The sequence below is a fragment of the Otolemur garnettii genome, unplaced genomic scaffold, assembly GCF_000181295.1.
Source record: "Otolemur garnettii isolate 467f Iridium unplaced genomic scaffold, OtoGar3 scaffold00029, whole genome shotgun sequence".
Taxonomy (NCBI): domain Eukaryota; kingdom Metazoa; phylum Chordata; class Mammalia; order Primates; family Galagidae; genus Otolemur; species Otolemur garnettii.
The window spans coordinates 3,451,972-3,476,314 of record NW_003852424.1 but is presented as its reverse complement, the minus strand read 5'-3'; the positions used below and the strand labels follow the sequence as shown (position 1 = coordinate 3,476,314).

Below are 24,343 nucleotides of genomic sequence, written 5' to 3'. Positions count from 1 at the left end.
TGACAGGCCATCTTCCCCAAAGCAAAATACACGTAGGAAAAAAATGCTGAAAAGTTTTGGCAGAGTCCAGCACATAAACACATTCCAAGGCATTGCATGACTTTTATGCAACATTGACTGAGCTGGTCAATAATTTAAGGGGAGGGGAAAAAATCTGAGTTGACATAGCAACTGTCACATCACATTACTCGGGCTACCATTTCCATACAGATGTCTTCCTTAAAGACAAACACTTCCCCAGATGCCCCATGAACTTGGGCGCCTCTTTGCCATGGAGAAGGTAACATCTGGTTTGCAGCGGGTTTGCATCAGCCTCCCTGTGTTTCTCAGGCCTTCCTTGCCTTAAGCAATTTTGTTTCCATGAGTCTAGATTTTAATTGAAGGAAGATGGAGAGAGGCAGGGTGCCTGGATCCTGAGGTACAGCCACAGTGCAAGGTGCTAGGAGCTGAAGGAAACCCACACCAAGGCTAGTCCACCTAGGACAGAAGTCCTAAAGTCACCAGCTGCACCAAGGCAAGCACAACCGGTTCCTCAGTTGGGGGGAAGCAAGAAGAGACAGTCTCCCAAACTGTGGAACAAAACCTTCAGTATGTCTCCAAGAGGTAACCCACCCCACCACCACCCCAGCCCCCCAAAGACAAAGGCTCCATCCTTGACACTCAGAATATTTTCCTTGGAGCGACCCTGTTTCTAAATACCATTAGTCCCTTGGTAAGAATGACAAGTCTTTGTTTATGGGATGCTGTTTTCCCCTAGGTTTAAATCCAACTCACAGTAAGTGTCATAAATTAACAGGCAATAAAGAAGGAAACCCTAAACCACAGTCAACATGTGTCTCCAAAGCACACTGCTGTCACCGCCACTAGCTCTGCAATCTGTACCCTTCACGGCTGGAGAAAAACAAAACTCTCTGCTCATAGCAAGGAGCTCCCTGAGGCTGTGTGAGAACTGGCGTGGCTCACTACTTAGCCTAGAGGCTGCCGCATCACGCTGGCCAAGTGTCCCTGGCCCCATGGGCACCTCAGCTGCCCAAAGCGGAGGCTGAATTTCTAGCCAGAGCTCTTTCTCCCCAAATTGTGAAAACTGCTTAACTGGGGCTCCCCCCACTGCAAAAGGTGAGATGATTTAATCTGTGTTACCCAGAAAGAAAGCACAGGCTGAAACATAAAGATACTGGTCTGTGGGATCCCAGGAGGCATGTCAGCATGCAAACGGGGTGCCTGCTGCCCAGCTGGTCCCTGCAGTAGGCTCAGGGGAACCCCACCCTGCATCCTTTGTGTTCAGGAATCTGCAGGGATGTCATGATCAAAATCAGAAAAAGTACAATCCCTGCTCAGACCTGAGCAGGTCAGCAAGCCTCTCACCTCACCACCCTAGCATGGCTGTCTCTACATACCACCCATCCTATAGAGTTAAGGTGATGAGTCCCTCCTGCTAGACAAAGCTGGGGTCAATCCCTTCCACCACACCAGACATTCTCCATTCAAGGCCCACAGGTGGGGACTAGGAGCTGCTCTAACTGGGTCCCTTTCTGAAAGTCAGAAACTCACACTCCCCCCACCCTCATCTGGCCTTCCATCTGTGACCCATCCCCCAAATCACGACAAACACACAGGGGGGAGGAGCACCCCAGAAAGGGTCTCTTGATTTTGAGGATGTTCTCTGAGGTACATCAGGGACACAAAACCTTTCCACCCTCCTCACCCACCACCTGCCCCAAACCCAGTCCAGGGAGGGTCTGGCCAGAGGCCCTCCATGTCGCAATCCCACCAGGCCCAGGATGGCCACTCAGGAGGTGGCTACACCACAGCTCTGGTTTCATCTGAATGTTTGCCTTGGCCCTTGCTGTCACTGCAGGCTATACTGGGCATGCTTTTCCAGGAAAAACTTCATCATTTTTCAATCCCTTGCTTGTTTTTCTCAGGGTGCACGTGATGTGCAATCACCAAAAACTGTAAATAAATTAGCAGCAATTTGAAGGGCGATTATTATGCTTGGTCACAAAACGTCCTGGGAGCCGGCTGGAGGGATGGATGTTCTCATCAGGGATGGCAACAATGCAAACACTATTACTTCAATCCTCTCCTCAGCCCCACTGCCTCCTGGCCCCTGTTCCCCCTGTGCAGAGAGTTAACAAATGCATACCCTACCCGGGGGCTGCCGGCCACCCAGCAAAGCCCAGAGGAGCTACGTAGCCAGACCCTTCCCTTCAGACAACTTATAATCTACCCAAAAAGATCACAGGAAATTACCAGGGGGAGGAATGGTGACCAGTAGTGACTGCAAAATGTGCCCACAATGAAGGTGGCCCTAAAGTCCACGTCACCCCCAGATGGAAGATCTGGGTCCAGACCCCTCCTCCGGCTGCCCAGTCTTACTTCCTGTGCCGTTGCTGTCCCACAGACCCATCGGACAGGAGCTCAGGCTGACTTCACCCCAGCTGTCCCTCCTAATTTACCAAACATAGTAAGCAGCACCACCGAAGTGAGCTGAAACTTCCCTCACCCTCACTTTGGAAGTACCCCGTGTTTCTCCAGCCTGTGCCCTCCCTGCCATGCAAGCCCAAAGCTCCTTCGGATTCAATGGCTTCTCCCTCTTTCCAACCCTCCTACCTTCCAATCACAGATAGGGCACTCTGCTAAGGGCCAAAGCTCCAGCCAGGGTCCCTGCCTCTAGCCCTAGCCTGGTCCCCATCCTCCTAACATCCCTGTGCATTCTGACTAAATCCATATTCCCTTCAGCATGGCCTCCCAGGCAGATATGGGCTGAAAACACAATGAGATTTTGTGAAAGGAAATTCAGACAGTTCAAAGAAAGGACTTCTGGCCAGACTCCACAAGGTGGAGTGTCTTGGGAGGCAGGGAGGGCCTGGGCTGCAGCCTATGAGAGCTCCAGGCACAGGCACCCCCTGTGAGCCTGGGGCCCCGGAGGCAGGGCCAGAGGTCCCAAACAAGTGGATGGCAGACACCTTATCAAGCCTCACATCTCATTTTGGCCAGATTGCCACTTCCCGGCCAAGACCAGAGATGGCTCCAGGCTTCTCCCACCAGGGGTTTCCTAATTCCAGAAACTTCGTAGTTCTTTGGCATCATATCTCTGTCATTTGACTCATTACAATTTGCCATCTTTAATCAGCCTCCAGGACATTCTCTGCTCTGCCATCTGACCATCGGGGCTTATATGAAAAACAGATATCAAACAGACGTGGTCAGAAAAAGAGCTAAAAAGAGAAAGTCTGGCAAGGCAATCGGCAAGTTTCCTGACAAGGGTAACAGAAAGAGGTCGTCTAGCAAAACAAAAGAGAGGGCGTCCACTGGAAAGCAGCAGATGTTACAAAGATGCCTCGGCACAAAGGATGGGAGAAGATGCCCCCAAACCAAGGACAGGTCCCCAGGTCGGGCGTGATTCTGTAAGAACAAGGTGGGGAAGACAGGAGCACTGAGTAAGGAGGAGGCCAGAGCTCTAGAAAACAGGGTGAGCCACGTGGGCAGCAGGCCAGACTAGGAGGGGAGAACCTGGAGCAGAAAACACATACTGGCCAGATGTCCTCACAGCCACGGAGCACCACCATCACCGGAAGGGCGCATGGTCTCAAACTAGACCACAGTTGATAGATGAATTAGTGGAAGGACAACAGGAATGCATCAGCTACTTTTAAAGAAGCTCAAGTCTCTAGCCCAGTGTTTTTCAACTTTTTTTATCTTGTGGCACACTTGACCTATAGTTAAACTTCTGCAGCACGTTATATTGGTCCCCCAAAAAAGTTAAAAAGGAATATACTTACTGTGCTTTGAACTTGTTTCGAAACTAATTTAATTAATGATCTTTGAAAACTTTTCACAGTACATCTAAGATAGGGTGACCAGACATCCCGCATTTTAACAATTTGTCCCACGTCCCATGGTGTTTTTAAAAAGTCCCGATTTTTGGAAAGAATGCACAAACAGGCAGGAGAACAGTAAGGGAATATACGGTTTTCGGCTGCCATGTGGCTATTTCGCCAGAATATGAGTTTTATATTATTTTTGTTAATTTTATAATGTTAAACTGTAATAATAACAAATAATTGTTGAGAAGTGATTATCGAGAACTGCTTATCAAAGTTTGCATTGTTGTCAGGCCCTGCCCTGCCCCCACCCGGGCCATGTTGTCCCGCTTTACAAATGTTAAAATCTGGACACCCTAATCTAAGATCCTCTCACAGCACACAAGTCGAAAATTACTGCTCTTGACCCAGTGAATTTACCTCCCTGGGGCCAGAGCCTGTGAACACCATCTGAAGTGAAAACCTATACGCTCTGGGAGCATTCAATGCCAGGAACGGACCCCAAAATTAAACACAAACGGTGCTGCCCGGTGAGAAAGGGGGAAAAGTCAATCTTAAAACTAATGCCGGGTTCACCTAACCACCCCCTGAAAAAGGTCTGCAGTGAAGTATGTCTACAAGAACCAACAAAAGGAAGACTGGATTTAAAATCAGCATGGATTCACCAAGTCCTGATAATCCCAAACTGGCCCACTTCCTTTTTTTGAGAGTGTTCCCAGGCCTCACTTTAGGAGAACAATTAAACATAAGTTATCTCAATGTCAGCAGTTGAACTTCTATTCTTCATTTGAAGTGTGCAATTCATAATGTCTCTTGAAATAGCCTTGTGGATGGGACTGGAAATGTATGCTAAATAACAGACTGGGTATAAATAAAAATCAGCATTTTCTGTAGTTACTTGGATGACAAGGAATGCACACCTTCAAATGACACAAACTAGACAGCCAGAAGGAAGTGTTAATATAACTGGATGGAAAGACCTATTCTTTGAATAAGACAAAATACTAGACCAAGGAAAATACAATGGAAAGTGTAGGCATAAGTCTTCATGACCTTGGATTAAGTACTAGCTTCTTAGACACGACATCAAAAGCATGAGCAACAAAAGAAATAAAAAGTAGATATCATGAAAATTTTAAAAAGTTCTGTGCTTCATAGAATACCATCAAGAAAGAGAAAAGAACACCCACAAAATCGGGGGGGGAGGGGATTTACAAATCATACATATGATAAGGGACTTGTACTCAAGATGTGTAAAGAACTCTTACAGGTCAATAACAGAAAGACAAATAATCCAATTTAAAAATGAACAAAAGGGCCCAGCACAGTAGTTCATGCCTGTAATCCTAGCACTCCAGGAAGCCAAGGTTGGGGGATCACCTAAGCTCAGGAGTTCAAAACCAGCCTAAGAAAGAGCAAGACCCTGCCTCTAAAAATAGCCAAGTGTTGTGGTGGGCACCTGTAGTCCCAGCTACTCAAGAGGCTGAGGGGCTTAGCACCTGTGGCTCAAGCAGCTAAGGCACCAGCCACAAACACCAGAATTGGCGGGTTCGAATCCAGCCTAGGCCTGCCAAACAACAACGACAACTGCAACCAAAAAATAGCCAGGTGTTGTGGTGGGTGCCATAGTCCCAGCTACTCAGGAGGCAGAGGCAAGAGAATCGCTTAAGCCCAGGAGTTTGAGGTTGCTATGAGCTGTGATGCCATAACACTCTACACAGGGTGACAGCTTGAGGCTCTGTCTCAAAAGATTAAAAAAAAATAAAAAAATTTTAAAAAGACGCTGAGGCAAGATGACCATTTCAGCACAAGGATTTGAGGTTGTTGTGAGCTATGATGCCATGGCACTCTATCATGGGTGACAAAGTGAAACTCTCAAAAAAAAAAAATTAAAATTAAATGACAAAGGATCTGAATACATAATCTCCAAAGAGGCAATAAACATGTGAAAAGATGCTCAGTTATTATTAGTCATCAGGGAACTGCAAATCAAACCACACCCAAAGACACTACTTCACACCCACTAGAATGGCTAAAATCAAAGACAGCCAATAACGAGGGTTGACAAGGATGAAGAGAAATTGGAGCCTTCATGCATTGTTGGAGGGAATACGAAATTGTGCAGATGCTTTGGAAAACCAGCTGGCAGTTTCTTAAAAGGTTAAACATAGTTACCACATGACCCAGCAATTCCACTTCTGAAAAACAAGAACGTATGCCCACATAAAAACCTGTACACCAGATGGCCAAGGTGGCTCACGCCTGTAATCCTAGCACTTTAGGAGGCCAAGGCAGGAGGGAGGATTGCTTGAGGTCAAGAATTTGAGACCCACCTGAGCAAAAATCAGAGCTTAACGCTACAAAAAATAGAAAAATTATTTGGGCGCAATGGCTGGCGCCTATAGTAGCAACTACTGAAGAGTCTAGGGGAAAAGAATTGCTTGAGCCCCGTAGTGTATACCACTGGCTGTCTAGCTTAGGCAGGAGGAAAAAAAAGGGTCAAAACAACTCAAATATCCATCAACTGATGAATAGATAAACAAAATGTGGTGTACCCATATACCTAAATAATATTCCCTGTGGAGTATTATTCAACCATAAATATGAAGTATGAAAACATGCTAGAACATGAATGGGCCTTGAAAACAGTCTGCTGAGTGAAAGAAGTCAGACACAAAAGTGATATAGGGTCCCCCACTCAAGGCTGGAGCGGGGACCCCATTTTTCCTAGACGTGGGCAATTTCATGAAGGGAACACCCTGACTTTTTGCCCCAGGCTGCAGGGACTGCACTCATTCATTTCAATTAACATTGAAAAAGTGTTTCCATCTATCAAGTCCTGGCCAAATGTAATTCTCCAGACCTTTTACCCCCAGACAAAGGATCCGCGTGGAGACTCCCCACTTGGGTCTTTCCCTCTGCCAGAAGCTCTGGTGCTTTTTAATCCTTCTGTCCAGAAGCTCTGGTGCTTTTTACTTCTGTATTCCTTTCTGTCTAATAAATCCTATCTTACCACTGACCTGTGGTTTTTCAAATCCCCAAGACCAAGGACCTTCTGAAGAAAGAAATTCTGGTGACAAAAGGCCATATAATGTACGATTCCATTCATAAGAAATGTGCAGAATAGGCAAATCCATAAGAGACTGAAAGTAGATGAGTGGTTGTCTAGGGCTGGGAGGGTAGAGAAGGAGGCGTGGATGGGAAGTGAGGTTTCCACTGGGGTGATGGAACTGTCCTAAAGTTGGTTGTGGCGATGAAAGCACAATGCGATGAATATTCTAAAAACCACTGAATTAGATGAATTAAATGGCATGTGAAGTATATCTCTATAGAGCTATTTACTTATAGATGTATACAGTGTATATATGTATAAAGGTGAAGTCCTTCCTTTAGGCCTCAAACATCAACTACACAAATGTTGAAAGACAGAGTCATGTTTTGATCACCAGCTTGTGTGAACAGCTAGGCGCTAGACATGCCTGTGGTGGGCTGAGTGTCAGGTGGACTGGAGTCCACCTTGGCTGGAAATGCCAGAGCAGACTGAGGTCAACTTGGTGGAAGCAAAATGTCCAGGCCAAGAATGATGAATGCTGCCACCACCCACCACTCTAGCCTCATGGTTCTCCAGCATTCTGCAGACCACAGTGCCCTACCACATCACCTGGGATCTTGTTAAAGTGCAGGCTCTGGCTGAGCAGCTCTGGGGCAGGGCCCAAGATCCTCCATTTCTAACAAGCTCCCTGATGACACCTTGCTGCTGGGCATGGGCCATACTGCTGAGTAGCAGGGCAGGAAAGTAAAGCTCACAGAGGCTTCACACAGGCCACCCACTCCTGAGGGGCAAAGCAGGAGATGAAGCCAGGTTTAACTGACTCCAAAACCCAGGTTTTCCATGATAGCACCCATGACATGGGTTCTGAAGCCATACCTAAGAGAAGCCTAGGTCTGAAAGAAGAACCCAGGACACAACCAGCTCAAAAGCTCACATCCCAGGAAAAGCAATTGGAGAATGAAACATGTAAGATCTAAAAAACAAAAAACTGAGGCAGCTGGCCCACCCCCCACCTACCTGGATGGCCCCATTGGGGGGCATAAGGCCAGTGGGAAGGCATGTAGACTTCTCAGCTTGGGTTCCTCATGAAGAATGTTCTAACAGTCAGAGCTGTCCCAGTACAGCAGGGACAGTCCCAGGCTGTGGAGGCCTCAGACCAGTGGCCAGGGTTCCTCCACACCTCTGTGTGACACCTATCATCTCAGTAGCCCTGCCTTAAATGAGGCATCATTTGCTATAACTATGAAAAAAAAAAATCTTACAAAGACAAAATATTACATTCTAGCAAAGGGAGGCCTACTCTTTTTCCAAAAAAAAAAAAAAAAAAGAGAGAGAGAGAGAGAGAGAAATTAACAAGCACTAGTCAAGCATTAAGGGTGTATTAGCAGGAAACAGAAACATTTTCTTCAACTGGAAAAATCACTAGACCTAATGATCTCAGTGCCCTTGCAACCTTGAGCTTCTAGATGCCTGCATCCCTTCTAAGTAACCCCAGTTTCCTCAAGCATTGCTCAAAAGGTTTCAAGACTTCTCAGCCATCATCACTGTGACTCTCCACAGACAAAGACCAGTTTGCTTTAGTCCTGGTTTGAGCGTTACCAATAGAACTGAGCCCTGAGTCTTTCCACTGACACATCCCCACACCAGGTCCAATCTCCTGCAGCCCCTCCTTCCTGGGTGCTCACTGTGCCGGCCCCACCTCCTTTGCTAGGTGGTCAAGGCACAACCTACCCAGCCTACCCCTGATCAGTTGATGCTTTTAGATCAATTGCATGACATATGAGGCAGTTTGGGATCAGTATAAGGTCAAGGTGCAATGGCTCACACCTGTAATCCTAGCACTCTGGGAGGCCGAGGCAGGTGGATTACTTCAACTCAGGACTTGGAGACCAGCCTGAGCAAGAGAGAGACTCTGATCTCTACTAAAAACAAGAAAACTAGCAGGTGTCATTCATGGCAGGCACCTATAGTCCCAGCTACTCAGCTACTGAGGTGGGAGTACTGCTTGAACCCAAGAGTCTGAGGTTGCTGTGAGCTATGATGACACCGTGGCACTCTACCTAGGGTGACAGAGTTAAACTCTGTCTCAAAAAAAAAAAAAAAAAAAATTCAAAATAGTAGTTCAAACCAGACCAGGACTACCTTGAGTGATGTTACTTTTCTACCCAGTACATCCCAGAGCAGACTATGTCAGCAAGGTGATTCCAACTGCCAAAGCTCCCCCAGAGGCCACCAGGAAGCCCCACTCTGAAATCCAAGCTTCCCTAACACAGCATGCAAAGACAGAATAGAACAAGCCAGGAGGGTGTGCCCTGTGGAAGAGACCAGAGTCCTGCAGATACCGTGCTCAGTCTCTCCCTGGAAGGGTCCTGTAACTGCCCGGTGAAGCAGGTAAGATGTCCTCATTTTGCAAAGGATAAAAATGATGCTGAGAGAAAGTAAATAACTTATCTGGGTCACCCAGTCAGCCTGCAGAGCCAGGGTTCCAAGTCAGAGCTAACTGTCACCCAAGTCCAGGGACATTCCTTTATGCGGCCCAGGCCAGGCCACAGAAGGAGACAAGCAAAAGGCCACCAGTTGGTGGTGATCTTGAAGGCTAACTGGTTCTGATTCAATACAGAAGATCAAAAAAAGGACAGAACAGTTTTGATGAGAGGAGTTATTTGTTCTACATTGTAAACACCTGAGATCAATTAATAATTAACAGATAATGCTGGCTGTGGTGGCTCACGCCTGTCATCCCAGCACTCTGGGAGGCCAAGTCAGCTGGATCACCTGAACTCAGGGATTCTAGACCAGCCTGAGGAGGAGCAAAACCCCATCTCTACCAAAAAGAGAAAAATCAGCTGGGCATGGTAGCGGGCACTTGTAGTCCCAGCTGCTTGGGAGGGTGAGGCAAGAGAATCACTTGAGCCCAAGAGTTTGAGGTTGCTGTGAGCTATGACAACACAGCACTCTATCAAGGGAGATAAACTTGAGACTCTATCTCAAAAAAAAAACAAAAAAATTAACAGGGCAGTGCCTGTGGCCCAGTGGATAGGGCACCAGCCCCAATACCAAGGGTGGCAGCTTCAAACCCAGCCCTGGCCAAACTGTAAAAAAAAAAAAATAGCCGAGGATTGTGGTAGACACCTGTAGTCCCAGCTACTCAGGAGGCTGAGGCAAGAGAATCGCCTAAGCCCAGGAGTTGGAGGTTGCTGTAAGCTGTGATGTCATGGCACTCTACCGAGGGCAGTAACAGTGAGATTCTGTCTCTAACAAAAAAAAAAAAATTAACAGATAAGGAGAATAACAAAAAAGGGGGAAATAAATGAAAGGTAAGGCCCTTGGGATATACAGAAGCTACCAAAGAAAAGGGCTACCTAGCAACCCTCAAAGGACAAAGCCAGCCTCTGTCCAGAATGAGCCACAAGAGCAACAGGGACAACGAAGACACCTACTTCTCGGAGTGGCTTTGTGGGACAGCCTCCTTCCTACAGGGGAGGGGGAAAGCTTCGTTCCCTCCACTTTAACAGCAGACTGCCAAGCTCGATAACCACTCACCACCAGGGGATCTGCTACTCCAGGACATTTGTCATTTGCTCACAGGGTTATCAGAAGTTACTGTGATGGATTCAACCAGCTTATCAATAATTAACCCAAATACGGAGCTTATCAAACAGTTTCTAATCCTTTTAGCTTAACACACATGGTCTTCACAAAAAAGAACGTCTCCCAGAAAATGACAAAGGAACTGGCAATAGCATTCTCCACGGTCACAGCTGAGCGTGGAGGTGAGGTGACACATTTGTCAAAGCTGTGAAGAGGGTCCTTGATACCATCACTGCTACAGAGTCCACAGGATTCAAGCCACAAGACAGGCTTTGGAAATGCGCAATGCTCTTGTCTGCTTGCAAAGACTGGATTAGAAATCGTGAAGCTTCAGGAACACCTGAGGGCTTTTTTGAAATCATGCAAAATCACAGCCAACACAATAGAGCCCACAGCGGGAGGAAAACATTTGGAAACTTTATTTATGGCTCTATTATAATTAAGGAAGGGTCTGCAGTGAGATTTCTTGGAGCTTATGAATATTTATTCTGGTACATTCTTGAAAACAACAAAAAAAATTAAGTCCAGTATAAATGGGAAACAGATTTATAAGAGCTGGTCATATGTTTACATTATGCAATTTGTAGTTAAAGACCTATAACAAGAATATCGTTAAATGCCTAAAAGGGAGCGGGGGAGTGGCTGATATTTGGACATTTTCTTAAAATGAGCGAATGATATTTTTAGAGTTTTTGACAATCTGTGTACTGAGGGGTTCCTGTAGGCACATCTTGTTACCTTCACTAACCCAGGAGTGGAGTCACAAGCTCAAGGCAATGGCAAAGGCTGAGGTGGTCACAGCTTCTCTGTTCATGGTAGTCAAAGCTCTGCCGGATGGAGACAGGAGACACCCTGAACCTTGACTGGAAAGCTTTCACACAAATCTCAGCCCCCTCCAGCCCTGAAGCACTGAGGAGGCTTTGCCAACGTGCCAAAAACTCCCAGATAATTAGCTAAGCACACCCGTGTTTCACACGGAACACAGAGAGGCACTCTGGACATGCTGGACACCCTGCCCCAGAGACCTTGGTCTTTGTGACACTGACTGAGCCGGGCATCCTCTGAGTACAAACCCCAGACAGATGTGCAGGTCACAGCAAAAGTCTATCCCTAAGGCAGAGGAAAAGGAGACAGCCCGTTGCAAATGTTGTTGAAGACTCATGACCCCACGTCACTTAAGGAGGGCCAACCAATTAAGGTTTAGCAACATTATTTCTTATTAGGAAATAATAATTTGTTTGTTTCCCTTTGCTTAGAAACAGGGTCTTGCTCTGTCAATCAGACTAGAGTGCAGTGGCATGATCATGGCTCAGTGTAACCTCAAATTCCTGGGCTCAAGTGACTCTCCCACCTCAGCCTCCTGAGTAGCCCAGACTACAGATGTGTACCACCATGCCCAGCTAATTTTATTTTTTAAAAAGATGAGGTCTCTCTACATTGCCCAGGCTGGTCTCCAGCTCCTAGGTTCCTGAGATCCTCCCACCTCAGCCTTCCAAAGTGCTGGGATTACAGGCGTGAGCCACCTCCAAATCCAGTCTATTATCATGTTTTATTATAGTCAGATACTTGCAAAATTCATTATAATAAAGGAAAATTTTTCTAAATAGTATTAAATTTAAATTGAGAGCACCAACAGGTCACAAACAAGTTGTTTCACCTTTGATCGCTGGTGCCCTGGGCTCGGGGGGACCAGTGGGGATACAACCCTTCTCTCAACATCACACTGCCCGCTGCCAAAGGCTCCCATATCACTGCCCCAGATGCAACTGAGCATGGCCGTGCCATTTCTCCAGAGGACACACTTGAGAAGCTGACGTCCTGTCACGAATGGTCTCTCCATAATGCAGAAGAATAAGGAGTTACAGTTTATATATACCTCACCAGAAAGAAAAACCAGTTGTCACTTTGCAAAAAATCCTCTACCATGCCCCAGCTGTGTGATGTCCACTCAGAGACCTCATGTCCTTGTCTGTATGTGAGGGATGGGAATGGTCCCTGGGCTTCTGAGAGCTGCTGCAAGGCTCCAGCAATGAGACCCGACCCAGTGCGTGCAACTCTGTGCATTGCTGTTAATGAGGATGGCAAGTGCCACCCACAAAAGCAGCCCTGAGTACTGCCATTGTGGGTAAGTGTGTCTTCAATACAAAAATCAATTATCTGTGTAAATAAAGAGAAATATTAATGCACTACTGGATCCCTGAAAGCTGAAAATAAACCAGTTCTGCCTCAGTGTTCTTCTAAGTTCAGCCTACGAGTACAACTATCATCTCCTGTGTATTTGAGTCCACCTCTTGCATATGAATCGAGACTCCTGATTTTTTTTTGTTTTTTGAGACAAAGTCTCACTATGTCACCCTTGGTGGAGTGCCGTGGTATCATAGTTCACAGCAACCTCAAACTCTTGGGCTTAAGTGATTCTCTTGCCTCAGCCTCCAAGTAGCTGAGACTACAAGAGCCCGCCACCAGGCCGGCTATTTTTTTGTTGCAGTTATCAGTGTTGTTTTAGCTGGCCTGGGCCAGGTTCAAACATGCCAGCCTCAGTGTATGTGGCCAGCACCCCACCCACTGAGCTACGGGCACTCCCCACCACCCCTATTTTGAACCCCATTCGTAACCACCAACCTGTCTTTGTGTCCTGGGGATTTACCAAAACCAGTATCTTATGCTGAGGTTCATCACGGTACATAGTGCAAAAGCAAACAGATGAAGCTTCAAGTTTTACCTGAAAGATAATAAAAAAGAAAACCATTTTGCTCTTTCATGATAATAAGGGCACAGGAAATTACTTAACAATTAATCGGCCCAATATGCATTATAAGAATACTGCTGCACAGAAGTTAATGTGACAGGGCCCAGGCAACACAGAGATGGAAATCTTACCCATTCTAACACCTACTCTGCTGACCAGATGCCCTAAGGTTCTCCCTTCCTCACACCACCATCACAGCAGCCTCTGCATCCTAGTCTTAAAAACAAAGGACCACATACCACCTCAAGCCCACTGCCAAATGGACCTCAATTGTCCTCCCAGAGCCATGGTGGTCACTCTAAGGACACAGCCCAGGAAGTGTCTGCCTCTACCTGGGAGCAAGCAGTCCCAAGAAATACACATCTTCTCTGGGCCCTACAGGCCCAGCTCCAGCTCCTGTCAGCCTCAAGGCAGAGATGTTCAACTCCAGACGTTAGTTTGTTACATGAGAGTAGAACCAGGGTCTCTAACACTGGGACTGTCCCAGAGCCCTCTCAAGCACCCACATCCAAAAGCACTCTTTGTAGCCATCAAATCCACCATTCCCAGATTCCAAAGCAAAAAGTTCCAATACAAAGGCTGTCTGAAAACCAGGGAGGGTGGCCCAGTGAAGTGCCTCACACCTATAATCTTAGCACTCTGGGAGGCCAATGCAGGTAGATCCCCTGAGCTTAGAAGTTCAAGACCAGCCTGAGGGAGAGTGAGACCCTGTATCTGTTAAAAATAGAAAAACTAGCTGGTCGTTGTGGCAGGCAGCTGTAGTCCCAACTACTCAGGAGGCTGAAGCAAGAGGATCAATTGAGTCCAGGAGTTTAAGGTCGCTATGAGCTAAGATGCCACGGCACTCTACCCAGGGCAATAGAGTGAGACCGTCTCCAAAAAAAAACAAAAAAGAGAGAGAGAAAGAAAAGAAAACCAAGCAGAGTATAAGAAAATTAGAAAAGAATGTGAGGGCTTCATTAGGCAAGCAGGTTGCTTGTAAAACTTTACAGTAGGCCTCCAGGGTTCCAGAGAACAGATTCTTAGCCAATCCCAAGACCCATAAAGGTCTTGGTGTGTCCTGGTCTTCTGTGTCACTTTAATGTAGGGTTCCTGAGCTGGCCTCCCAAAGAGGTTATGTGCAGCAGGGTCCATCCAGGAGCTGCTTATTACAAGGCCATTAAACCCAGGATTTACAAAGCATTGCATTAATACGGAAAGATGCTTGTAGACAACACTGTATTCAGTGAGTGATCTTGCCTACCTTAAAAGTCTATTTAAAAAATGTTTATAGTGATTAAGGGTGGAGGATTTTATTTCCTCTATCCTTGGTTACATTCTCAAATTTTATGCAATGAGCATGTGCCGTTTTGTAACATCAAAAGTCAATAAGTTACACAGCTATGATTTAATAATAAAAAAAATCAGTAAGTTTTATTGTATTTTAAATGTGACAGGAAAATTTCAAGACTGGAAAAAGTTAATAAGAAAAGATCTTTGGGAAGTACCAGAGAGATGTGGCATGATATATCCTCAAGCCACTTCTTTATTTGTTTTGTTTGGAAAAACTTCCCTGGGTTCAAAAAGAAGAGTTTAAACTGCTGAGAGCACAGAGGAGGTCCAAATATCATTCCAAATTAGACTATTTCAGTATGCCCATGGTAGGCCACAGTTCTCATTCTTAATTAACTGCTAGCATGGTAGGAAACCAAACAATTGCTTTCATGAAACATTCCTTTCTCAGAAAGGGAAGAAGCAAACAGGTGTAAAGTCATTCTGGCATTCCTAGCATATTAAAACAACTTAATTTTACTGTCTTATGTTATCATGTTTTTGCTATTAAGACTAAAATTATTTAATCACTGACCAGACTCGACATGATGAGGGTGAGGTTGATAGTATAATCCATAAATACGTGTGAAATAAAAGCAGGTGATTGGAACTGCACGGTAAAGTACTTCACTTTTGCATTCGGGCCCCGCCTCGGATGTCCCAACACCCCCACGCTCCATCCAGTCCAGGCCTTCGCCGCCCCGGGGCTCGCTAAACCTCGGCCTAACAGAGCTGGGTCAACGGCCACTAGGGGGCGCTGAAAGCGTGTGCGGACCGCGGCCTCCCTGTGCGGATAAACTACGTGGACGTCGCTCGTGGGAACTGGATTCTGCGAACTAGCATCGCCAAGATCTCAAGAACGCCACACTATAAACTGGACCAGCCGTTGTTTTCATTAACTCTGGAACTACTTCAGTACAGGGAAATAAAACCCTGTCTTCCTCAACCAACTTTGCAGGGCAGATAGCAACGATTTCCCTTGCAAAACAAGCACTAAAGAAGAAAAGTTTGTCTCTTTCAACAAATCAGCCTCAAAGCGGAAAGAAAGGCGACCGAAGTAGGTACTCCCCAAGAGTCACACGTTCTTTTCACTTAGTGTGTGGAGGAGAAAAAGTTATTAAAACTAACACAGTTTTAAAATGTCACCCACAATCCCACTATCTTAATAAATAATTTTAATATATTTCTCTCCAGACCCCATTCACAAGTAATAGAATCGTATCAGTGCCAGAAAGTATACTCAATATAATTCCATCACAAATCATACAATTTTAAAACTGAATCAAAACAATCCAAAGACCAACCCTTCCAAATGGGAAAACTGAGGCCTGGCCAGGCATTACACACAGCATCCCTTTCATCCCCATAAAGGCACTATGAAATAGATGCTATTGTCTCAATTCTAAGGTAAGAATACCGAAGCCAAAAAGCTTAAGACACTAGCCCAAGGTTACACTGCTGGTTAGGTTAAAGGGGCAGACACAGGAGTCACACAGGACAGGCTCACTGCCCCGCAGAACTGGACTCACACTCAGAACTTCAGAATCCCAATCCAGGATTTTTTCGGATTCTCAAGGTGGGTTTATTCTAGTATTCACTCCTAAAGTTTTGGGTTTTTTTAATCTGGAAAACTTTCAACAACATTCTACTCTCTAGATTAGATTTCACAGAGCTCTGCACCAAGGCAGATCACGCATACCTGCTCCCCAGTGGGAAGAGAGAAAATCTCTGGGGAGGTCCGAGCTCCTTTCCCAAGTGAGGCATAGTAAGCCAGAGCTGCTTCCTGATACCCCTCAGGGTCATCTTCCAAAATATCCACTGGGTAAATGCCTGCAGGGAAGGGGTGGGGGGGAGTTAGAAATGACATTAATTCCACTCTTTCATTAAAGAAAAGTCAACTTATTTCTTAAAGACTAAAAGAAAGTCAAAAACCAATTGAACACTTGCTCTATAAATACGTTCACCTCTTTCCAAAAAATGAAAAAGAAAGAAAGCACAAAGAGGGCACTAGAGAAAAAAGAAGACATTCCCAATGGCGAGCTCAGCACCAACCCCAAGGAGAGGACGTGAGCCCTCTTAGATTGTTGCACAGACTTCCTTCCATACACCCAAACTACCCAGTGATTTCCTGAGTACTTTCAGTAGAGTTAGCACGGTGGCCACATAGACAAGAAGGAAGCTTGAGTGCTGAGAAAAGCTGGTTAGAACTTGACAACTTTGCCAAAATTTCGCTTGAGCTGTTGGTATTTTGTTAGCTCACATTCACCATGTACATTCATAAAACTGTACCACCTTTGCTCATTTCATTGGGGTACTCTAGCAAGAGACAGTAAGTGCACCGTTAGTATGAGTTCTTAACCTACATGTCAACGTGTATATAGACCATTGTGCATGTTAATCTGAAAGTTATTCTCTGACTCTTCCTCAGCATCTCTTTCCTATCATCACATTTTTGGAGAAAAATTATATCCTTGAAAAAATCATACACATTGACAGCATCCAGTTACAGCTTAGAAGTGGCACTTCAGTTTCCCCTTCTCAATGACCAAAGACTCAGGCTGGGCCAGGCACAGTGACTTACACCTGTAATCCTTCCATTCCAGGAGGCAGAGGTGGATGGATCACCAGAACTCAGGAGTTTGAGACCAGCCTGAGCAAGAGTAAGACCCTCTTCTCTACTAAAATCAGAAAAATTAGCCAGGCACTGTGGCAGTAGCCCCAGCTACTGGGCAGGCTGAGGCAAGAGGATGGCTTGAGCCCAGTTGAGTTTGAGATTGCTGTGAGCTAGGATGAGGCCACAGCACTCTAGCCTGGGCAACAGAGCGAGACTGCCTAAAAAAGAAAAAAATGCACTGATATAAACATTTCAAATAAAGACATGAAGAATTGGTGGGCCATTTAGTGTGGTCAGTCAAATATGAACTTTGGGATGTGTCTCAGAGAAATTATGCACCCCTATAACCAAGATATTATGCTCCAGAAGTCACACATCGGGGGAAAGGTGATTATGTGTCCTCTCCACACATACACACTCACCACAATGAGCCAAGACATCCCTGGCAAACTGATCAGCTCCCTAGCCCCTAGCCTGAACCTATAGGCCCTCCCTACTTCTCACTGGGCCCCTCCAAGTGCACGGCTCATGGGCCCAATGGCTCCAAGGCAGCATCTTTGTCCTTCATTCAGGGACCACATCACATCTGCCCCCAAGACCAAATGCAGCCTGTACCACCTCTCTGCCACCGTGGCAAGCATTCATCCCTAACATAGCTCAGGGCCTCAAAATCCCGTAATAGCCTTTGCCCTGCCTTCTCCAGCCACAACAACAGCCACAGCTGATGTTCTATTGGCTCCAGATGCCAACAGGATGCTGAGAACCGCACACCCCTTATCTCACTGAGTCCAGCGTAAGTTTCATTTACAGATGAGGAAACTGAGGCTTCAAAAAGTTGTTTAGCGCAATGGCTCACACCTGCAATCCTAACACTCGGGGAAGCCCAGGTGGGTGGATTGCTTCAGCTCACAAGTTCCAGACCAGCCTATCTCTACTAAAAATAGAAAAACTCAGACAAGAGGATCACTTGAGCCTGAGCTGGAGATTGCTGTGAGCTATGATGCCACGCCACGGTACTCTACCCAGGGCTTAAGACTGTCTCAAAAAAAAAAAAAAGTTGCTTGGCTAGTAGGTGGCAGCAGCACAGTATGAAGCCAGGTCAGACTGATTTCAAAATCTATTGTAAAACATTCAGATTATGTGAGTGCCCCAATCAAAACTGTCCCCTCTAGGCTCAGCACCTGTAGCTCAGCCCCTAGGTCGCCAGCCACATACACCAGAGCTGGGGGTTCAAACGTGGCCCAGGCCTACCAAACAACGACAACTACCACCAAACAATAGCCAAGTGTTGTGGCGGGCACCTGCAGTCCCAGCTACTTGGAGGCTGAGGCAAGAGAATCACTTAAGCCCAAGAGTTTGAGGTTGCTGTGAGCTGTGATGTCATAACACTCTGAGGGCAACATAATGAGACTTTGTCTCAAAAAAAAAAAAAAAAAATCCCCTCTACCAAGCTCTGAAGGCCTGATGTAATTACAGGTCCCCTCCCCTGCAGCACCCTGTGTCCTCCCACACTCCCTGCTCCCAGCTCCTTCTGCCTCTCCTGCCCCAGGGCCCACCTCAAAGGCAGCCAGCACTCCCAGGACCCTTCCTTAAGCCCCACAAGGCAACAGCAAGGACTCTCAAGCCATTGAGTCTTGTTCAAATCCCAACTTGGCCTAGGACGGGGATTAGTATGTGCTTGCCGCCACCTCTGTCCTACACAGCCCCAGTAACTCACACCTCATCTCTGTCTTCCAGAGCAGTCACCCACCCACCCACTCTATGTGTGCAAACACAGCTTCCCCCACTCCCCAGACCACCCCAAAGACCCTCTCCTGCGCTTTCCGCACGCTAAATACTTAGTAAATTTGTGTTGTTCAACTGGGCCCTGTGTTGAAACTATTCTTTTTATCTAGTTGGGCAAGTGGCTTCCCACAGGTATGAAAAAAGATTTGGTGAACATTCAAATAAATTAAGAAAAACAAACTGGAGAGAGGCTGCTGCCTCCCTGGGGCCCCACTCCCACCCCTCCCACAGAAACCAACTCCAGTGGCCACTTTCCTCAGAAGCCCTGGCAAGTGGAGATCCAACCACAATTTTCACTACTCCTTGCTGCTGGCCCTGTGTTTTGGGAAAGACTGTCAGATTTAGACCACTGGTCCATTCTAGTAAGGTTGCAGGGGGCACAGAAGCACATTATCCACCAACCCCTAAGAAGTGACCCTGGCCCCTGTGAGCTCCCCTGCTGTGGGGGAGCGTAGAAGGACACCATGGTCACTCAGGTTTGCAGGGCGGGAACATCTCACTCAAGTCCACCCAGCCAGAGGCCCAGCTGCCCTGGAGGCCCAGGGAGGCTCCCGCCTGGTTCCTGTAGGCTGCCAAGGGTTGCCTGGCATCATGCAATGAATGTGTTTTGCTCCTTCCACACCATGAAATCATCTCCCCTACATGTTACGCGGCTGTGGCCATCAGACCTCCTCAAAGAACTCAGCAGACTGTGTCCCAGGACACCCACTGCCCCAGGGCACTAGTGCCTGGACACCCAAGGGGCCAGAGGAACAGGTCCCTAGGATCTCCTCAGCCCCTAAGCCACCAGAATCAGCAGACTCAGCCCAACCCAACGCTCCTGAGAGTAGGGGCTGTGTTGTGTGAACCAGGGTCCTGGAGCCATAATAATTAACCCTCCTGGACTGCAGCATACCTGAGAAGATCTTAATGCGCACAAAATAATGTGGCATCCATGCTTCAATCCTAAAGTATCTGAAGCAGACAGACTCCTGTGCCCCAGGAAGCAGGGTCGCCACGTAAGCACTGGGGCAGCCCCACAGGACCATAAATTTATCAGGGGCCTTGATTTCTGGTGAGTGGTGTGCATCACTGCAACTCCCCAGCGTTTGGGGTTGAAATTAGTTCTTTCTCTTGCCTCTGAGGGACATTTCCTGATTGGAAAAGCTGGGCAGCTTCCCTCTTACACAGACAATGTTTGGGTTAGCTTTCTGGAAAATGGGGGCAAGGGGCACAAAAATAGGAGGGAGCAGCCCATGCCCACCAGGAAGGAAGATCCCTCTCCCCATCCAGGAGGAAGCATAGCCCACTCCCAACCCAAGAAGAAGTAAGACCCCTCCCCAATCCAAGGAAGGAAGACCTCCAGGAAGACAAACTCCCTGCCCAAACCAGGAGAAATGAAGGCACCCCTCCTCCAATCCAAAGAGGAAGAAATCCCTGTCAGGACCCAGAAGGAAGACCCCCCCCATCCCCAACCCAGGGAGAGTAAATGCACACACACACTGCTCCGGGAGGAAAGAAGCCCCTTCTTCTGCCCAGAGCCTCCTACCCCAGCCAGGCGGCCACGCTCGCTCCCACTCCGCTGCTGATGGGAGACAGGCTAGAGCACGGGCTTCCAGATGTGACATGCTAACAGGCTTTAATGGCTTGAACTGAACAGGAAATATTTTTCCAAAGCCAAAAGAATGTAATCTTTTCAGTACAATGTAAAATGCTTTTATGAAAGAGGCACGAGGGTTGAAACAATAATTCACTGCAGACTGTAAAGAAATTGGAATTCCCCCAGCAAACCCCAAATTTAAGAATTCACTTCAAGCCTACATTGGTGTAGCCACCTTAAAAACAAAAATAAAGGTGCATCTTAAAACATCCTCCTAGGGAAAATACTTAAATTGTACAGGATCTTTGTTTTAAAGGCCGCATCAAATAGGTGACTCACTCCCCCCAAGCCACTCACTGCCTGTCCCAGCAGTCACCACCACTCACGGCATCCTAGCGTTCAAGGCTTTTCCCAGCACTTTTCAGTCCTTCCTATGTAAACAATAAAGCCAATGAATGAAGACCTTGGAAGGATCAATGCTTTGCACTTCATCATTCATTAAGTTTCACTTGTAGACTATTCTTTTCAAAGATTACTTTACCACCAAGATTAGAACTCTTTCATTTTAATAAAGTGTAATTTTTCTCATACGGAACGATTAGTGGGAGAAAACATTAACATAGATATTTTAAATTTTACTAGCCCGGCTCTTAGGAACTTGGACTTTGCTGAAAGCCACTATCTGGCAGTAACTACAGGGCATTATGTCATTGGAAAAACTGGCTGGAATCCCTTGATTTTTTTTAATAATGTGAGTTGTCATTCTTCAATTACAGGGAGAACAATTCTTGCTCAGGGTAATGTGGTAAAAAAAATTAAGGATACAAAACCATGAAGTAGTATTTAATTCTTGTTTTTATAAAGAATGGTGAAAAGTAGATAAAGAAAAAAATTTTTAAAAGATTCTGCATACGCTTTATTTTTCACACTGGTCTGTTTTTTCTTTCACAAATCAATTTTTTTCTAAAAGGAACTTATCATAAAAGAGATCCTAATCAGAGAAGAAATCTACCATGTGGTGCTAAATGACTAATTCTAGGCTCAGCAGAGAGCTGGAAGACCAGGTTCTAACAGAGAAGACAGGAAGCGTGGGGCAAGAACTCTGGTGTTGTACACACCCATGTCAGTGGGGACTGCCTAAAAGGGAGAGATCCCAAAGGCCCCCCCAACCACTGAGAATTCAGACCCAGGAATTTATCAGGGGCCCTGATTTCTGGAGAGCAGGATGCTTCACTGCGTGGTCCCGTCCTCAGAGCTGTGTATCTTTAAGTTGCTCATTCTAACAAAACCCAGAATTCACATAGTTCCTCCTGAGCCTGCAAAGCACTCAGCACAGGAGACTTTAAAATCGGGAGCTACTTTTAACTGAAAATATGATTAATCAAAAACAAAAAGAGGGCTGGTGCATTCAGTCCAGAGTGCCCAGTCACACGGGGCAGCTCAGGTTTGTGCACACATCACGGCCAATTTCCTGATAGTGTGCAGGTGTTTCATCAAGTGCATCCTGTTTGGGATATGCTCGTGAAAGGGGGTTTCTGATCAGGCGCGGTAGCTCACACCTGTAATCCCAGCACTCTGGGAGGCTAAGGCAGGAGGATCCCTTGAGCTCAAGAGCAAGAGCAAGACTCCATCTCTACTAAAAATAGAAAAATTAGCCAGCATTGTGGCAGGTACCTGTAGGCCTACCTCCTCAGGAGGCTAAGGCAGGAGGTCCACTTGAGTACAGGAGTCTAAAGTTGCTGTGAGCTGGGCTGACACCGCAGTATTCAAAAGTGAGACAGTCATCTCAAAATAGAAAAAAGAAAGGGGATTTCTGATGCCAAAAGTTTAGAAAAGGGTGGCATTAGGCAGCTCTCAGAAATCAAGGCCTTTTAAAGACACCGCAGTGACAGAATTTGCTTAGCTCAGCATTTGTTCCCCAAATGTATTTAACTGGGGACCCCTTATCCCAAAACACTGACAGATGACAAAACACCTTCAAGAAGAATGTTTTGAAATGATGTCAGGGTGGAAAGACACATCACTACCAGATGGACAGCAACCAGGCAAGTGCCTGGGGCTCAAGGTCAGCAGGTGGAACCCACCACCAGGAAAGACAGCCACGGTGTCAGCACAGCACCCCTCTACATGGAGCAGCAGAGAACAGAAGGTAAGGCAAATAAACACTCGGATATTTTTGTTGTTTTGAAGAGCATCTGATTGCCAATATATTCTTAGCAAAGAATTAAAAGAAAAAGTTGGAAGACAGAATGTAGAATATGTTAGAATTTTTTGAGCAGATGAACAAAATTGTCAGGGAATGAGGAGGCGCTGCTGAAGGTCCGCAGGTGGTGGCAGTGAAGGTTTTATTACCAGTAATTGACAGGCAGCCTGTTGCTCTTTTATCACATATTTAGTATTGGCCAACTTGCAACTTGTCATTGCCTTGGCTGAGAATAAAACACTCGCCCCAAATCTAAGATGGTAAAATATGCAGATGACTTTCTGTGCCACCCGCACAAAAGTTTATATAATCCTAATTGCTTTTAATACCAAAGTCTTGCAATCTGAGCATTAGTGCTTCTTACTTTTAGGCAACTTTACAAGAATAAAACTATTATTTCCTCCTGAATCAAAAGATAGGAAGTAGAACTAAAACACACTGTTTCTTTTGCATTCAAAGATACGTCACATTAGGGGACAAATGTGTCCCCACATTTGGGGGGCAGACAGGAAGAAGTAATATCTCAAATATCTGCTTCCTTACCACTGATAGCTAAAGAGAGGTCCTCGCCTTAACACAACTTGAGGAAGCTCAGGCTGTCCTTGACCCTGACTGTGAGACACCCTGTCCCATGTGGTCACCATTAAGGTTACCTTTACTAGGAGGGAACAGGGATTGGGCACATGCATAGGGCAACACGGAAAGCCCAACTCTTCATATCCTGAATTTAATTGGCCAAGAACTTGTAAAAATACTAAGCCCACCAATCAACACGTGGTGGCCCCAAAGCTGGTGGGGAAATGCCACGGTAGGGCAACTGTCCAGGATGGATCCAGAGCCCTGAACCATACACACAAGAAGAAGAAAAATAATCCCTCGTCACTGCGCTGCATTTACACATTAGGCACAGAATAACACCTCTCAGAACTTACCTCCAAACCATGGCTATTAATGGACTTTATAAACATTCATCCAAAAATCACAGCCCTGTATGTTCATCTGTTCCATTTCAAACAATAAAATGTCTGAAGAGGAAAAAATAATCAGTTTCTATGGGGCATGCCTGGCTCTGAGCAGAGCAATGAAGGGAGTCAGAAGTATTCTGGTCCTTCTCTACACAGCCGGTTCTGGGTCAGGCTGGTGAGTGCTATTTAAGTACTTAGAACTGCCCCCAGCTCTGCTGCACTCAAATAATGCATGGAGTTAAATGAGTTTGTCTAAAACCATGACCAAGATTTACTTAGGGAAATGTAGTCACTTCCAAATACAGTTGAACCTCTGTAAGGTGACCACCCAAGGGACAGTAACAAACTGGTCAAACATGGAGGTGGTCAACGTAAGGAACTAAGCCTAGTTCTGCACACCAGTCTATAAAAATTAGGTAACTGAGCAGTGCCTGTGGCTCAGTGAGTAGGGCGACGGCCCCATAAACCGAGGGTGGCAGGTTCAAACCCAAACTGCAACAAAACAATAGCCAGGTACTGTGATGGGCGCCTGTAATCCCAGCTACTCGGGAGGCTAAGGCAAGAGAATCACTTAAGCCCAAGAGCTGGAGGTTGCTGTGAGCTGTGACACCATGGCACTCTACCAAGGGCAATAAAGTGAGACTCTGTCTCAATTAAAAAAAAAAAA

General features: G+C 46.2%; 1 protein-coding gene across 1 annotated transcript in view; it reads right to left on the bottom strand.

Annotated features, from left to right (window-relative positions):
- The window catches only part of FAM169B (family with sequence similarity 169 member B), a 78,335-nt gene that overhangs the window by 34,459 nt on the left and 19,533 nt on the right, over positions 1–24,343 (bottom strand). The window contains exons 3-4 of the mRNA XM_023512663.1: positions 16,230–16,360; positions 13,093–13,192 (exon numbers count right to left, since the gene is read on the bottom strand). Coding sequence (XP_023368431.1) covers positions 13,093–13,192; positions 16,230–16,360 — 231 coding nt within the window. The remainder of the gene's footprint in view (positions 1–13,092; positions 13,193–16,229; positions 16,361–24,343) is intronic.